General features: G+C 47.0%; 1 protein-coding gene and 1 non-coding gene across 2 annotated transcripts; one reads left to right on the forward strand and one right to left on the reverse strand.

The window, feature by feature from the left end:
* Positions 1 to 1,020: 1,020 nt before the first annotated feature.
* On the reverse strand, positions 1,021 to 15,787 carry TIMM17A (translocase of inner mitochondrial membrane 17A). The gene is made up of 6 exons (XM_030844339.2): positions 15,700 to 15,787; positions 12,298 to 12,397; positions 12,101 to 12,164; positions 7,904 to 8,032; positions 7,057 to 7,167; positions 1,021 to 4,926 (listed from the first exon to the last, which is right to left on the reverse strand). The coding sequence occupies exons 1-6, from the start codon at positions 15,723 to 15,725 to the stop codon at positions 4,841 to 4,843; spliced, it is 516 nt and encodes a 171-aa protein (XP_030700199.1). The 5' UTR covers positions 15,726 to 15,787; the 3' UTR covers positions 1,021 to 4,840.
* Positions 9,071 to 9,143, forward strand: TRNAW-CCA (transfer RNA tryptophan (anticodon CCA)). Its single transcript has one exon. It is a non-coding gene; the product is annotated as a tRNA-Trp (tRNA).
* Positions 15,788 to 17,839: the final 2,052 nt, after the last annotated feature.

Raw genomic sequence — 17,839 nt, forward strand, 5'->3', positions numbered from 1 at the left:
TAACAGTATAGCCTCAAACTACAGAAAGTAGAAGGTAACAGAATTACAAGGGAAATGGGCAAATCCGCCAACAGAGAGGTTTACGTACGTCTCCCAGTAATTAACAGATCACACAGACAAAAGTCATACAGACATAAAAGATCTGTACAAAAATGTCACAATCTTGACCTAATCAACACACACCAAACTTTGCACCTAACAATCAGAGAAAACACACAAAACCATAGATAGGCCATGAAAAACTCCCAACAAATAAAAGAATCGATGGCACACAGAACAACATTCCTTTAACCACAATGCAATTAAGTTAAAACCAACGTTGGGAGCCAATTCTCCACGGATCACGTGCACTTCTGCACATCTTGCAAAAATGAGCCGCTGAGTGTCCTTTGTTCTGGACCATCTGGTCGAGGATGCTTGTATAGAGAGCCACTCTGAAAGACAGATGGTGACTTCCTCTGGAGCAAAGGGTGAATCTGCTTATCATAATGGTTCTCAACCAGGGCCGGTTTTGCCCACTAGGAGATATTTGACAACATCTAGAGACACATTTGATGGTTACAACTGGGAGAGGAGGTGCTGCTGGCATCCAGTGGGCAGAGGCCAGAGATCCTACATCCTACATTGCACAGGACAGGTCCCCACAACTGATTATCCAGCCCTAAACGTCCACAGTGGTAAGGCTGGTAAACTGGCTTACACCCTTCCAAGACAGAGACAGGGTCTTGCTTTGGAGCAAAGGGAAGTCACGCTCACTATCTAGTATAATAAAGGTAATGTCTCCCTCAGAGGCAAAAGCAGGAATGCTACTGCCCACTATAAAAGCTCAGGGCGTAAAGAGCTTTTTATAAAAGCTCCTCTCCTGTAATGCTACCCACTAACATCCCTAGGCATTCATCTGGATCCACCCATATAATCCTACCCTATAAGAAATGTTAGAGGACGCTCTTGAGACAGGACTATGATACCAGAGAGGAACGTGGGTCCACACAAAGAAAAGAAGGAGTGCTAGAAGTGGAATCAGTTTAGATAAAATAAATCTTTTTATTTTTAATTGCTCTAAAACAGAGGTCAGCAATTTTTTTTCTCTAAAGGGCAAACATCTCAGGAGTTGTGTGCCCCGAGGTCTCTGACGCGGCCGCTTAACTCTGCTGTGTCGTATGAGGGCAGTCGCTCATAAAACGTGAAGACCTGGTGTGGCTGTGCACCAACAGAACTGTATTTATGGACGCCGGAATCTTCCTTTCGTGTCATTTCCATGTGCCATGAAACATTTTTCTTCTTTTGATTTTTTTTCAACCATTAGAAAAATTTTAAATCCATTCTTCAGTCACAGGCCTTACAAAAAGAGGCAGCCGGGTAAATGTGGCCCTTGAGCCGTAGGTGGTTGACTTTTGCTCTAAAAGATAGCGTACTGTACAAAGCAAAACCAGCAGCAAAAGTACTGTGTTCTGAAACTAATGCACCACCGGGTGGAGCTGTGACCACGCCGTCACAATCTGCAGACATTTCATATAAGAAAACAGACAGGCTTTCAACAGATGCAGCTGTAACCCACGCGTTCCAACCCTGACTCAGAAATTCACTATTTCAGGCCAATTTCACACAAAGTGTCAGATACTAAGGAAAAAAGGGAGAAGCAGATGGGATCTTTCTGATGAGCATTTCAACCTTGAAACTGAGGAAACCACTCCATTATTCCAGAAAAAGACCTAGGGAAAAATTCCTTCCTATCTGCTTGTTTCTGCATTTATCTTGGTAATTAAAACAATTTTCGTGATCTTACCTTTTATTCTGGGTTCTTGTACACCAAAAGTAGTTTTAGAATATGTATTAAACATCTCAAAATAGGTATTTTAAGATATTTATTAGAATCTAAACTACCTGGTTTCTATTATTTGCTAAACTTAAAAAAAAAATCCATGTATAACTGATTCATTTTACTTCACACCCGAAACTAACACATTGTAAATCAACTATACTCCAATAAAAAATTTTTTTAATCACATCTTATAAAGCTTATCAGTGGATTTCATAAATTTCAATTTTATTAGGAAACGGGTGATAGGTGAACAGCTACACAATGGTAAAGTAATGTAAAGTTAATCATAGAATCTAGGTGATGGGTATATGTATGTTCACTATGAACCTCAACTTTACAGTTTTGATATTTTCATTGAAAAAATGTTGGGGGAAAAGGTGGGGGAGAGAAAACAAAACAAAACAAACCGCTCAGCACCTCCTCCTGCTGTGCAGTGACAACAGAACACGGAGAGGGGACGGGAGGCTGCAGGGGCACTCGAGCTGGTCCCCAGACCACCAGGAACCAGCCCGCTGGACAAACAGGGGCAGGCAGAGGACACAGCACACGAGGACGTTCTTGGGCGGTTAAGAAACACCTGTGACCGGAAATGCAGATGGCACGAGGCTTCCAGTAGAAAATCAGAGGCATGAAGTTTGCGTTCCCCTTTCTCTCTCCTCACCAGCCCCCCATCTCCACGCTAGACACATCACGGAGACGGAGCCACTCCGCTCAGGCCAAGCCCCGGCAGGTAGGTGGGCAGCCAGGCTTTCCCCGGGAGCAGCAGCTCTCCTAAGTGCGGGACGGAGGAAGGGGGCATCCACCAAGGAGGAGAGGGCCAAGAAGCAGGGAAACAACCGGAAAGGTTTTCGGGGTTTCTACCTGCCGTCCCACATATTGTGGAACTAAATGTCAAGTTCTTCAAAAAGAACTGGCTTTCCATCTTTTTCAAGCTGCTTCTCTTCCCCCCCAACCCCTCGTTCCAGAAAATTCATCTGTAACCAAGGATTGCTTCAGATATGCTGAGTTAACCAATAAAATGGCAAAAACACGCCAGCATCACACACACACACACCCGCCACAGACTCCGAATTCCCAAGAAAGGAACTTACTTTCCAAACCAATAAGCCTTTAAGAGGAAGTTTAGGAGACCTTACGAAATGTAAAGCATTTCATCTGCGATTCAACACGCCCTCAGCTTTCCACTGTTCTGATAACATCTCCTTACATTTACTCCTGGAAGTCAGAAGAGCTACAGACTGAAAGACAAATCCCCAATACTCACAAATGGCCAATAAGCGCAGTACTTCGGGAGAACGCAAATCAGAACCACAATGAGATAGTCACACATGCCAGACTGGCCATAATGTTTTTACTTAAAGGAAAATAAAAGTGTCGGCAAGGATGTGGAAAAATGGGAACCTTCGTGCACTGCTGGTGGAAACGTCAAATGGTGCAGCGCTGTGGAAAAGTTTGGTGCTTCTTCCAAAGGTTAAACATAGAACTACCACGTGCCCCAGCAACGCCACTCCTAGGTCTACACCCAAAGGAACTGAAAGCAGCGACTCAAACAGGTATTTGTATGCCCATGTTATTCACAAGTCACACGGTGTGAACAGCCCAAGTGTCCATCAATGGAGGAATGGAGAAATAAAATGGGATCTCTGCATACCATGCAACATTACTCAGCCATCGCACGAAGCGTTGGTTTATGCTACACCACTGACGGACCTTGAAACACGATGCTCCACGAAATAAGAGCGACACGGAAGGACGAATATCGTACGGTTCCACTTATACGAGGTACCCAGAACAGGCAAACTCAGAGACAGCAAGTAGAACTGCGGTTACCAGGAGCTGGGGGAAGGTGGGATGGGGAGTTTCTGTTGGTGACGAGGAGGAAGTTTTGGGATACACGATGGTGACTGTTACACTGTATGTAAATTCCACTAACTGTACACTTACAGATGGTTAAAATGATAAATATGATTTCCCGTATATTTTACCACACAAAGGAAGATCAAACCAGCATTAGTAAATTAAATGCTTACTATGTACGCGGCATTGGGCCAAAACATGCATGTGCTCACCACACCCACACGATTTGCTCTCCGTTTCACAGAGGCAGGTAAACGGGGCGTAACAGCCTGCCTCCCGTAAGGCCGCATGGCATCTCAGCACAGCCAGTAAAATGGCCTATTCCGAAATGCTCATCCATTTTCCAGACCCGGCCATACCCCAAAACACACCCTCGACGAAGATCAGCTTCAGGGGACTTGCAACACAGGAACAACAGCATGTATTGTACTTGCCAGCACACCATAAACGCCAAACTTTTCCAGGGCTGTTACACCCTCCAGGAACCTTCTCATACGGAACTGGGTATACCGGAAGGAAGCTTTTCTGATGATGAAGAATCAAGACACAGTAGCCTCAGAGGTGAAGAGGGTTTTGTATCCGACACCCTCGAAACCAAGACGTGGAGTGTTTTTTACTCACAAGGAGAAGGCTAAGCACTTTCCTGCAGCCCTCCAGCCCGGAAGTGTTTGCTGTGGACCAATCCCTGGAGACTGTACCACGTGCAACTTTCAACGGACTCTGCATTATTTGAATTCAAGGATGAAAAGTAGAACTCTGCAACTTATCTTAATAGAAAGAGCAATCTCCTGGCGTTTTTTATTGTTTGACTAACAGAACAAAACCAGGCAGAGAGGTCCCCGAGGAAATGATGGTCATGCTTCACTGCCGTTTGCCACTGGTCCTTCAAGCACTTACTGCTTTTCCTTCTAAAGATTTCAGACATTTATTTTGATCACAAACGCAATCCAAGTGTGAATAAATAAATGTATTATCTTTTAAGACCCTCCCCCGCCCCCCCCCCACGTTCCTTTAAATAGAAAAATGTGCTAAATGTCTCTTCACAGCCTATTTGGCCATAGTTGTCCCACCTACAGTTTTCAAAACAGACTGAATTTGATCTTCTGAAATCCTTCCTTGAACCGCAGCTCACTCTGTTACAGAAGTCCTGGGGGAGAGGCCCTACTGGTATTGCTGGTAGTCCCCGAAAGGTGAGGATGGTAGCTGGGCTGAAGGCAACTGGGAGGGGTCTTCAGCAAGCGGAGGACCTGCAATTAAGAGGGAATTTAAACACCACCTGAATATTATGTAATTTAAAGGGACAAGTCTCTGTAAAGAGCAAATCAGTCAACTCAGAAAACAAAGTGCTACATCAGAGCTGTAACCTGAATTTCTTTATCAAGCTGCCCGATTCTCACGAGAGCGCGTGCTAACGTCCGGCGGCCTGGCGGCCCTCCTCCAGAACGAGCAGCTCTCAAACGCTACGCCAGCGAAGTCACATGGAGTAGTTACAGCAAGAAACAACACGCCAGTTTTAATGCAACTGCTGAACAAGCTGCCGTATCAGGACTGGACGAATCTCTCACACCTCCTGATGTATTTGTCAGTAGCTATTTAAAATTATTTTCACAAAGTTTAAGTACCTTAGTCACGTTTCAAGAGAACTCAGTAATACAATTTATACAACTAGGTAAGGAATGGGTCTTGAAATGGGAAGACACCGCCATCCCCTAGCTTGCGCAGAACTAAGTGTTGTAGTATTTGCTTTCAAAGGATGGGACGGCCTGTGACCTAAGAAAAAATGTGACTCTTTAAAAAAAAGACTTTAATGGGAATAATCACTCCTCTTTTCTTCAGGGAAACTGAGGCAGACTAAAAAATATCTGGAAGGAAGAGAGAAAGAGGACAGTGGTAAAGAGGGCTTTCTTTCAATACTTTACTCCAGTGATTTTTTTTTTTATATTCTAAAAATATCTGTTCATTACAGAAAGCTGGAGAAGACACTGGGTGAAAAAGATAAACCAAAAATAACCACTGTTACCATTTCGATACAGTTTTATCTCATCTTTCTGTTTAAAGAACTCTTTCATGTAAGTTAACTGGAAAAATATGATTAGCTTTTCAAAGATTTTTGCCCCCACGTAGCCTTTCGGAAACACTCCTCCTGTCTAAAATAAAAAGCACTTCTTTTTAGAGAACTCCTTCCGAGGAAAGAAGCCGAAACCCCAGCAAACAAGGCTAAATCCTACAAGACAGTGTGACCGAGTTATTGTTCTATCCATTTCTGAATTTCTGCAAACATGGAACTCTTCTCACGTCTTATGTGAAGTCTTTCACACTAAAGTGCTAAACTAAAAAGCAAAATAAGAAAGTGGCCATCACAACAGAGCATTCAGTGAGAAATAATGATTGAAAGCAGAGGCAAGGACCGAGGGCCCAGGAGCCACCCGGGTCACCCACTGGCCACAGGGAGCAGGCCTCAGAACCGCGCCCAAAAGACACCGAATCCCTCGCCTGGTGCCTCAGGGAATCAAATCGAACCAGGAGCTGTCACCTGACCTGTCCCTCACTCTATGCCGAATCCTTTCCAAGCTCCAAAACTAACTTCCAACCAGTCACACCGTTCTGCGTATTTCCTTCCCCAAACGCCGGGTCGGCTCTTCCCCATGACGACCCTCGGTGTCTTTCTGCTCCCTTCCAATGCCAAGGAACAGTCCCATTTAGACAGCTCAAGTTTTCTAAGTTACAAGCATCTGCACACGCTGGCCGCAGAGCAGACATTCCCTGGCCACGTCGTGACCACCTGTGGACCACTAACCGCCCAGCATCTCACCTTCCCTGCACCAGGCAGGAGCAACAGGAGCAACGCGTTACATCACCAACGTCTCAGAAGAACCCTCCTTCCGGCCCTAAGTGAGCCCCAACCACGGGTCACCTTCTCCTGCTACTTCACCTTCTTCAAGGAAGCAGCACAACCAGATGACCTCATTTATCTGTGAGCGTGTCAGCCTGACGCTCCCACTGCCCCCGGCAGCTAGAGCAGTGCCCCACACACAGGCAGTGAAAAGCTGGCGACTGACGGCCATCGTTGTTCCACGTATGCAGGGACCCTTCTTCCCGCACCGCTGAAATGATCGGCAATTTCTTAGAATGAGCAAGTGAGCACTGATAAAACCTAAGAACTCTAAGGAAAGATCGCCAGCAAGTCATCAGCCAAAGCATTCTGTTACTGAGATGAAACACAACTAACTGCACCCACACCCGTGCGGAGCCAGAACCCTCACGAAGCACGGCGTATGCACGTGTGATGCGGAGATGCCACACTGCCACATGTGAGCAGACATCGGGAAACCATTTCAAACGTCTGAGCTGTGGTGTCAGGCAGAGACACGACTCACCGTTGGGAAACTGGGCAGAGGCAAATCTTGTCAACAAGATACCAGCTCCTTCGATGAGAGCTAGCAGAATGCCACCCATCGCGGCTGACCCAACCATGGCCACTGGTCCGTCTGAGCACGTTGAGAACAGAGAGATTACTTTAACAGAAATCCAGGTTAATGTAAGACACCATAAAGCAAAGACCTGTCCATAGGGCTCCATGCTACTCCCCGTTCCCAAACCCCAAACCCCCTTTCTCGCTGACCAAGACCAGGGTCAGCAAACTATGGCCCGCAGGTCAAATCCAGCCCACGGCCTGCTGGTGGAAATACAGTTGTATTGGGACAGCATGCGCGTTCATTCACGTATTGTCTAGGCTGCGCTCATGACATCAGAGCTGAGTACATGTGATGGAAGCCCTCACAACCCACGAAGCCCACACATTTACTACCTGGCCCTTCACAGAAGAGGGTGCTGACTCCTGGGCTCACCCACTACGCCCAAAGGAATCCTAGGTTGCTCTGTCCCAAAGACCCAGAAGATGGATCTAAGCTCTTCACTCATAACAATGCTGGGTGACAGGTACAATAATTAATTCCAGAGGCTGAGGAGAGAAACTGCCCAGTCATACAGCTAGTAAGTGGCAGGAGCAGAACCTGAACTGCTCTTAACCATGGTGATTACTGGTTAGAGCTCCAGGCTCTCTCGTCCTCAACATTCCAAGTTAAGAGATCCTTTTACTCTTCCGCCCAAATCACCATATACACTCACACTACACCAAGTTACACAGTGCTCCGTCTGTCTATTACAGATGTCCCTAAGTGCAGGCAGGGGCTGGCTTCAATGTGTGTGTCTAGGCCTGCTTACTTCTTGCTGCCAGGATGGCTCCTGTTAAGGCACCACTCGTGATGGAGTTCCAGGGGTCTTCTTTCCCTCTGACTTGAACCATACTGCAGTCAATCATGGAAAACAGGCCTCCCCAAACGGCAAAGCTGCCTGTTTTATTTAAAAACAAAACAAATAAATTTCATTTTTTATATTTTAGCCTTTAAATGTAGTAGTCAGAAACAAGCTTAAATAACAACACTCACTATATTCTTGAAACTCTCACACACACATGCAAGCAAGTTTGAATAAGCACCGAACAGGAGTCAGAATACTTATCTTTTTAATAAACCTTGGTTTGTATTACATCAGCAGGGAAATCAGCAACGGCCCAAAGCCTAAAAGAAATAAGCCAGGCCTAAAAGAGTTGGGCTAAACCCATTCAAACCCCCTTTCAGAAGAGTGTGTATCTGTTTAAGAAGTGTCCTCCTTCCTTCTTTTCATCACCTTACCTCTATTTTTCTTTTCTTCAGTCAGTGCCACTGAGCACCTGCTCTACGAAAATCACCGATGTGAACACAAAAGAAACCGGGCTATTCTGGGATGTACTACAGGCATAAGCCAATACACATAAAGGGCAAAAGGGTGGTACAAACAGTTTGAATTATGGAACCTCGAGGGAATGGGAATTACCTTTCCTCTCTCATTTCTATCCTTCAGTCCTCAAGCATGAAACTAAAAGCAACCGTAAATCAGATTACTTTGCACTTTAAACTCTTCCTAAACACAGTGACTATTCTGTGAAATAAAAAACAAACACCCACACGTACACGTGTATAAGTACACACAAAACACAGAAAGGCAACACCAAGATTTTAATTGTCGGCATCTCTGGGTGACAGATGATAACAAGACGATTTCACTGCTTTGTGCTTTTATTTTCCAAATCTTCTAAAATGAATACACATGACTTACACTCTATGAAGAGTTCTTTTATTAAGATTAAAGAAAGAAGAACTGCACTGAGGAGCCCTTGTCAGGTTATCCTTCACCCTCCGAAACCTCACAGAAGCAGGGGTGTGTCAATAAGGACAATAAACTGGGTTCCGCCAACTGCCTGAACCAGACCATCACCAGCACCCTTCCCCAGAGCTCACCCTGTCAGTTAAATCCAGCAGATACAACCAGTTAAAGTATGCACGAAGGACTTCCCTGGTGGTCCAGTGGTTAAGACTCCATGCTCCCAATGCAGGGGGCCCAGGTTCGATCCCTGGTCAGGGAACTAGATCCCACACACATGCCGCAACTCAAGATCCCACATAACGGCAACAAAGATCCCGTGTGCCGCAACAAAAAAAAAGATCCCACATGCCGCAACTAAAAAGATCCCGCGTGCCACAACTAAAGATCCTGCATGCCACAACTAAAGATCCCGCATGCCACAACTAAAGATCCCACATGTAGCAACTAAAAGAGCCCACATGACACAACTAAAGATCCAGCACGTGGCAACAAAGATCCCGCGTGCCGCAGCTAAGAAAAAGATCCCGCATGCCGCAACTAAAAAGATCCTGCATGCCATAACGAACATCCCACGTACCGCAACTGAGACTCGGAGGAGCCAAATAAGTATGTTTTAAAATAAATAATAAACTATGCATGCGCCTCCGCGTTTTCGGTCCAACACTAAATACCACATGCTACATACAGATGAAATAGTCTGTCCTAACTCAGTGGCTCTGTGCCCTGGGAGAGAGATATGTCCAGTATATTAGAATTATCTCACCAAATTCCTCAAACAAGGCTCTCCCACTCCCTCACAAGGATCTGATATCTGCCCACCCCACGAATGACTGCCAGAGTAAGCTATGGTGGCTGATGAGAGTGGAGACTGAGTCCACACAAAAGGCTGGCCCCGTGTGGGCAGCCACAGCCGGAGCAGGGCGAGGAGGCGTCCGCAGGAAGGACACTCCCAAGCATGGAGATCAGTGTGCCCATGTGGAAGGGTGGCCTGTTACGAGGTGCCCTAGCCCAAGTACTCATATGAAAAGAGAAAGAAGAATGAACCTGTGGGGCTGGACTGGACTGAGAGGTATCAGTGTGAACCCATGATTCCTAATACGTATAGATATATAGAAACACAGATATAAACTTGTGTATGTACGTGTACGTGGTGTGTGTTCATAGATATACAGTACATTCCTAAGAAGGCCTGGGAACAGCAATGCCCCACAGCAATGATACACTTAGTGCCCAGACTTTGGCTTCTAAGTACCATTCTCAACTAGAAGGAAGCAGGGCTCCTTGGGGACGGATGACTCTACACTCAGGCAGGGAAAGTACAAGATGAGCCTGGAACATCTTGTTCCAAAATGCAAGGAAGGGCTGGAAGCATAATGGGGACACGTCAAAAGCATGTCTTATTTCTGCTATGAAAATACAAGACCTTTCAGGACACAACTATGACTTTCCCACACTGCCTTTTCCCAGCAGCTTAACTGGAAGAGCTCAGTAAACGCCCACTCAACTAAACTGCAAGTGCCATCCCAGTGCTTTTTGTTTGTTTTTTGTGGTATGCGGGCCTCCCACTGCCGTGGCCTCTCCCGTCGCGGAGCACAGGCTCCGGATGCGCAGGCCCAGCGGCCATGGCTCACGGGCCCAGCCGCTCCGCGGCATGTGGGATCTTCCCGGACCGGGGCACGAACCTGCGTCCCCCGCACCGGCAGGCGGACTCCCAACCACTGCGCCACCAGGGAAGCCCATCCCAGTACTTTTAAAACTCAAGACTCCACGAAGATTCCTCAGTAGTTTCCTTAAAAAGCCTGATTCCAATTCACTCACACCACAACATACTCTTCCTCTATTTCACCCTGATTGTTTTTTAACCAAACCTTTATTCTCAGACTAGTTTCAGAGTCACAGCAAAGCTGTGAAGATGGTACAGTTCCCACATACCCCACATCCAGTGTCCCCAGCATCTAACAGCAGCACTGTGCACTTGTCACAGCAACCCAATATTGACACATTATTAACTGACGTCCACACTTAGTTCCGATTTCCTTAGTTTTTATGTCCTTGTTCTGTTCCAGGACACCTCATAACATTTAGTAGTCTTATCTCCTTAGGCTCTTCTTGACTGTGACAGTTACCTGATTGGTTTTTTTATTCACTGAAAATGCATGTGACAGAAGCAGCCTCTCAAGAAACCTGGTAAACCTGCATGACTTCTGCATTTATCGAAGGTTCAGGGTTTGGTGTGTACTTTTTTTTTTTTTTTAAACTACTTATCTCTCTTAAACAACACGGTAACCATTAAAACAAAGGAAAATTAGTCACCGTTTACTTTCCAGGGTGTACAATTATTACAGGGAGAAAAACAGGAAACGGATACACCATCACTTCAACCCTCGGAGCCTCAATTTCCTCATCTGGAAAATGGAGATAATAGTACTCACCTCCTATGTTGCTGGGAGGACTAAATAAAATAATCCTGTGAAACACCTGGAGTGCCTGGCACATGGCAGGCACTGAATAAACAACAGACATTGGCTACTATCTTCTAAAGAAAACAAATGCTATAAAAACAAAGAGAAGATTATTTCTTCTGATGCACAAAATCACTAAGAACGACTGAAAGTGCTAAGTCCATTTCACGTGTTGTATGTGGTCTCTTCAGCCTGACTGTATCTTTGCAAGCAAATATAAGCTCCCAGATTTCTTATTCTCTCTTCTCCCAGCTTCTGAATTAATTACCAAGCTTAAAGAGTGTGATGGACATAATCGTTCTCCACCTCTGCACTGACCTCGGCACAATGTCCAAAGCTAAACCTGGAGGGAGCCCCGTGAGTTCCATCAGTCCCTCTCGCATACCCTAACCCTTCTGTTCACATCCTCTTCAGTTTCATGCTAACCCAGAAGCTATCACTCCCGACCCTCACAAACCTGAGCTGTGGACACACTGTCTGGAGAACGGGAGAAAATCAAATGAAACCCAGCAGAAACAAAACCGCACTGAGCTTCTGAAGGACAGTTTCAGATGGATGCAACAATTCAAGTTAACTTTCCAAATAAATCATAAATCAAGAATTCGCATAGATACTAACTTGTGACAAGCTGTTATTCAGACCAAACTAAAATCACTGCTATAATCTAAAAAAGAAGAAAAAAAAAAACAGAATTTCATCTTCAAAAAAATAGGAAAAAAATCATCTGAAGTACAAATGGAAACATTCTGCTTACCTCCCAACTGTGGAGCCCTGGTTCTAACAGCTGTCAGACTCCCTCGTAGTCTGTGGTTTACTCCCTATAAGGAAACAAAAGGAAGCAACCAAAAATACATTAGGAGTATAACACATTTCCAACCCACTGATGGGGCCCAAGTGACATTAGCAAACGGGTCTCAAGTAATGATGATATGAGACCATTCACCCACTTACCACCGGAGAATTGCGAAAACCTTTGATTGCTTGAAAGATCCCACCACCTATGGTTCCCATCGTAAAGGCCCCACCACAGTCGTCCACAATGCGCCAGGGGCTAAGAACAGGAAAGAGAGAAAAAAAGAAAAAAGATGAGCGTATTTCTCACTTATAAACCATAAAACCCTCTTTGTTAATAAGGGATATACAACAGATTCCAGGGCAGGGCTCACTGCAACCAGTAACATCTGGCCCATAAAATACAGACAAAGATTAAGGATTCTAAACAGATCCACATCTATTCAGCCCAAGTCTTCTAAGCTACAGGGAATGAACTCGTAGTTGAATGGCTTCAACTCCCTACTGTTCACAGCACTTTATTCATTTGCTCAACTACTAGTGCATCTATTCTAAGGCACCGTGAAAACAATGCGTGAAAAAACACGCATTAGGAAATTACACTATAGTCAACGGTGACCCAGTCGCCTGGGGGACCAAGGAAAGCTCTCCAGCTGCAGCAAAATTTAAAGCTGAGACCCAAAGAATAAAATTTCAACAGGCGCAGAAGAAGACACATTATTTAAATTTTAAAACTTCTTTTTGGGTTTACTGAGTCCAAGTTAGCATTTGGAACTTAAGTTTGTATCAGATCCACTTAACACATTAGTAACCTCTAACATCTGATAATGAGAGGTTATATGTGTAGACCCGGCTTCCAAATGCAGCACCCTAACTCACGCAGCACGACATTGAGTAATCTGATCAGTAGAACAGAACCACTCTTCTAGGAATCTGGTTTCTTAAAAAGTCTGCGAATGGGAATTCCCTGGCAGTCCAGCGGTTAGGACTCAGCACTTTCACTTGTGGTGGCCCGGGTTCGATCCTTGGTTGGGATCCCGCAAGCCTCGCGGCATGGCCAAAAGAAGGAAAAAAAAAACAAGTCTGTGAATAATTCAATTCATAAATGTCTTTTCCAGTCTCAAGGGTAAAATGCTGTAACGACCCTATGCGCAATCCAACTGCTCAAGTAACCGTGTGAGTTCAGCGCATCGTTGCTGCTGAAGAATCTGAATAATAAGTAATTTCTCATTTTGCCAGATAGAAATACGAAACACCTTGTCCTTTCCAAGTCTAACACAAATCAGGAGTTTGTACAGAATGACGATCTCATGCGGCAGATGTTCCAACTGTCAGCCTGAGGCTTCGGGGCTGGGAACTCGTTACAAATGCAGGCTCTGGGGAGGCCCCACTCAGGACCTACTAAATCAGAGTCCACAGCTTAGCACAATCCACGGGTGACCTGATTTCACTTTAAAAGTTTGAGAAGCAGTGCTCTGAGAGACTAAAAAGGATTAGGAAAATTTCTTCAAAATGGTAGAAACATTAATAGAAGTAAAGAGACAGGGAATTCCCTGGTGGTCCAGTGGTTAAGACTCGGTGCTTTCACTGCCGGGGCCCAGGTTCAATCCATGGTTGGGGAACTAAGATCCCACAAGCTGCGTGCTGCGACCAAAAAAAAAAAGTAAAAAGGAAAGACAAAGGAGAGTCACTAACTCTAAACGATCGATCCTAAATGATCCTATAATCAGTTAGAATGAAAATGAGTATTTAAAAAATCAGTAAAGAACAGCAGGATTCAGATCAGAGAGCAGCCGCAGGATTGCAAGAGAGGACGTCCAAAACAACGGCAAGATGCAAACAGTCTCTGAACTAAGTCTGGCTAAATCAAGGTTCCTGCAGGGAAGTGACGGATACACAAAAGGAAGGTTGAAGCCAGACTCTAATGTAAATGCCAGACAAATACAGGGCAACAGGGAACCAATAACTAACCACAAGATTAAAGTTATCTTTTACTAAGTATCAACTATGTTTTAGGTGCCTTATAGTACAAATAACCTGATTTGCAAGAAAGCTAGCTTATTTTCTTATAGACTCCCTAATCTTTTAACTTTGCAGAAGAGTATCCCTGTCTCCTCTCCATTTTATACCTGAACAGAAGCTCAGATTAAGTACCTTGCCCAAGGTCATATAGGTAGTAACTGGTAGAACCAATTTAAATACAAAACCTAGTACGCCAAAGGCCCCAAATTCTTTCCACTATACCCTACAGACTAGGGCTTCTGAAAACAAAACACATGATTAAAACGTATTTAGGACGATTAAGTACCTATGATGTATTAAAAAGGACTGAAGAGAAGGAAAGCAATTAGGAAACTACTGTAAAAGGCATTAAGGATGCCAGGTAAGATCCTGACAACAGGAAATGAACGGTGGAAGGTTTGAAAGAATTCAGGCTGCCTATGGTGTTGGGGCAGGTGCAGAGGGAGGAGAAAGACGCTTATAGTTGGAGCTCGGATGACTTCACGAAAACAGGGTAGTCCAGAAGATCAAAGCAGTTTTGAGTATAAAACCAACCAGACAACTGACTGTACTGCTTCAGGACATATGTACTGAGAAAGCAAAGGGGCCACCTAATTTAGTAGTAGAGGAAAATTTATGATTCCCATAACATCTTTAACCCAAGAAAGTCAAGTATTTTCCCCTCATGCCAACCTGTTTCACGATATCATACCCAAGAGCAGGTGACAACAGCAGTGTACAGCACGCTGAGTCCTGCACACCTGAGCACAACCCAGGAAGGGGGACCACTACCTTTGGAGAAGATAAATTTAAAGAGCTGGGAGGCGCTGAAACATACTCTGTATCTTATTTCAGGGAGGAAAAAATGCACAAAGCAGGCAACATGGCTAATGCTGGAAGGTCAGAATGTAAAGCCCTGGGCCCTTACACACAGCTGGAGAACACCTCGGTTCTTGCTCTTACAAAAAACACAGGTGGTTAACCCAAAAAACAAAATGTGATTTTTCATTCATGACCTCCGAAGCCTTCAACTGTGTGCGTGCCTGACTCCTCTATGCTTTCATTCCTGGGACCGACCGAGCGCGGGGCACAGACCACCACCACCACCCCCCGCTAAATGCCGAATGAAGGGACCCCCGTCGCCGGCTTTTCACACACGCTACTCTCCCCGTTTTCCCGACCGCGCCGCCCCTACCCCACGGGGAAACCCCAGCCCGGACCGCGGCCGCCGCGCCCACGCGGACCCTTCCCGGGCACTGCCCCCTCCCCACGCAGGCCGAGCCGCCCGAGCGCAAGGACGAGCCCAAGGTCGCCGGCGGGCAGAGGGGCTGCTCCCGACCCGCGGGCCGGGCAGGGGCCGGGGCCACACAGCCGAGCCGGGGCGCCCTCGAATTGCCGCAAGGTCACCCGGCGCGGCCCCGCGGCCCCCGCTGACTAGCCGGCTGCTCACGCCCGGGTGCCCACGGCCCCCGGCGCCGCCGAGCCCGCGGCTGAGAGCGGCCTCGCTCCGGGGGCCGGGCAGTGGCAGAGGGGCAGGCGGCGGGCAGCGGGCTGGCTCACCAAGGTTCGCGCGCATACTCCTCCATCTTGATTCCGCCGCTCCGCGATGCCGGGCGAGCGGGGCGGGGCCTGGCCCGGCGGCGGAAGTGATCCCAGGCGGCGGGCGTTAAAGTGTGCGGGGATTGGCTCGCCGTCTCCTGCCGCAGCCAATGGGAGCCGGGAATAGGGCTGCGGGGCGGAAGGCGGGGCTCCGGGCGGAAGGCTAGGCTCCGGGCGGGGGCGGGGGCGGGGGCGGGGGCGGGGGCGGGGGCGGGGGCGGGGGCGGGGGCGGGGCGCCCGGGGCGCCCAGGTGCGGAGAGGTACCCGTCACGGAAGCCGCGGGGCGTGGCCGAAGACAAACCTGGTGTTGCTCCGCTAGGGTTCCCAGAACTCCCGAACACGTTTCTTTGTTCTAGTACCTGGCTGTCAGGTGTGGATTAAATGCTGCCTACTTCGTCAGAGTTGGTGAAGCCCCACCGACTACCCGGAGCTTCTTTAGGGCGGGCAGTGCCCGAGTCCTTTAGAGTCTCGGGGCCGGACTGTAGTGGATGTTCCATAAATGTTTGTGAACATCTGGAGCTTCGTGTCCCGTGGGGGCCCTCGACGTGAGGGACAGCGACAACGAAGCCTCTTTCAGACCGCACTCCAAATGATCACCGGGAGACGTGAGGGGTGTTTAGCTCAGAGAAGAGGTAGCAAAAGGCTGGGGACCCTGGGCCCTTTGAGCTTGCAGCCGGCAAAACCTGTCATGTGACAGCTGCTACGGGACCTCTTCCCCACCCTGCACTTTTGAGGTTGACTTTAAAACTTGTATATATTTTTTTCCTGGGAAAGTGAGTGTAATATATAATAGGAAACTGCAAGAAAGAGTGACGTTCCCTCCAAAATCTTGGAAATAAGTTGAGCAAATAAACTGAACCCTCCGTAGAACCAAATGAAGACTGTCAGTAAAATATGTCTCATACTGAAAAGAACAGTTCAAACCGGTCCTGTGATTTGGATGCCTAAGTCCAAGAGGGCTTATTTGGAATGTGACTGTGATTAAGAACGCTTCAATCTAATTAATTGACAGCCTGAAGAAAATGTGGGGGACGGGCAACCAGGGACCTGGAAAGAGTCACCAGGCAGCAAGGGTCCTAGCGGGCAGAAGTATTTCAGTAACTAGAGATTTGCGTTCTCATGAGGTTCTGGTCTCACCAGGACCCAGAGGAAATATCCCTTAGCTCCTGTTCCATATTCATTATGCAGTCTTCTGATTGTTATTTGGTTTCTGAATGGATTTTCCTTTAAGAGAGAATGCTCATAACTATTCCTGTCCACTCGACGTTTATATTGGTTTATGCATTCACCTCTTGTGAGGTTGGTTCCCTTGAATCAAAGCAGTCACCAGGAACGGTGATCATACCAAGCTGCTGAGTTTGCAAAGCTGAGTCAGGGCCAGACTCTAGGCTCTGGTTACCCGGCTCACTTCATCCCAACAGTCCCTCTCCTGGAGCAGCCTTGCATTTTGGAGGGCACTGCTCACATGGCCAGCAAGCATTCTTGGACTTCTCACCTTCTGTTTTCTGTAACTGCAGCAGATAACAGGATGGAACAGACAGTTGGGTCTGGGCAAGGCCTAGGACTTGGCCTTTGGCTAGAGAAGGAAGCTGCCCCCGTGCCCCCCACACCCCCGGAAAATATCCCTATCCATCTTGGAAGAAAAGAGCGTAGTGAGTCTTCAAGACGTCTGCAGAGCTGAACGGTCAGAGACATGAAGGAATGACGTCAAGACCAACAGAGGAAAGGAGTGGGGTCCTTGAGAGGGACCTGGCCTGAAGGGGAGGGGAGTCTGAGATGGTGACCCAACACCCCTGGACACGTTTGGTGAAAGTCAGTGTGCTGGGCCCAGTGTGAGGCTGCACTGGAACCCTGCAACCCAGGTCCTCCGGGTGTTGCTTTGGGGAAAGCAGCTCCCTGTGTGAACTGAAAGAGCTGTGACCCGGGGCCCATTTTGCTGAGATTCCCCCAACCCAACAAAGTGAAGGAAGGAAGATCCTCCCTCAGAAACCACGTGGAGGGATGTGAGGTGGCGGGTCCAGCAGTGACTCTTATGCCTCTTGCCCACCCCGTCCGTCCCTCACCCCACAATGAGCTTTCCTTCGTCTTCTGCTCTTGGACA

Source organism: Globicephala melas, chromosome 1 (assembly GCF_963455315.2).
Source record: "Globicephala melas chromosome 1, mGloMel1.2, whole genome shotgun sequence".
Lineage (NCBI taxonomy): Eukaryota > Metazoa > Chordata > Mammalia > Artiodactyla > Delphinidae > Globicephala > Globicephala melas.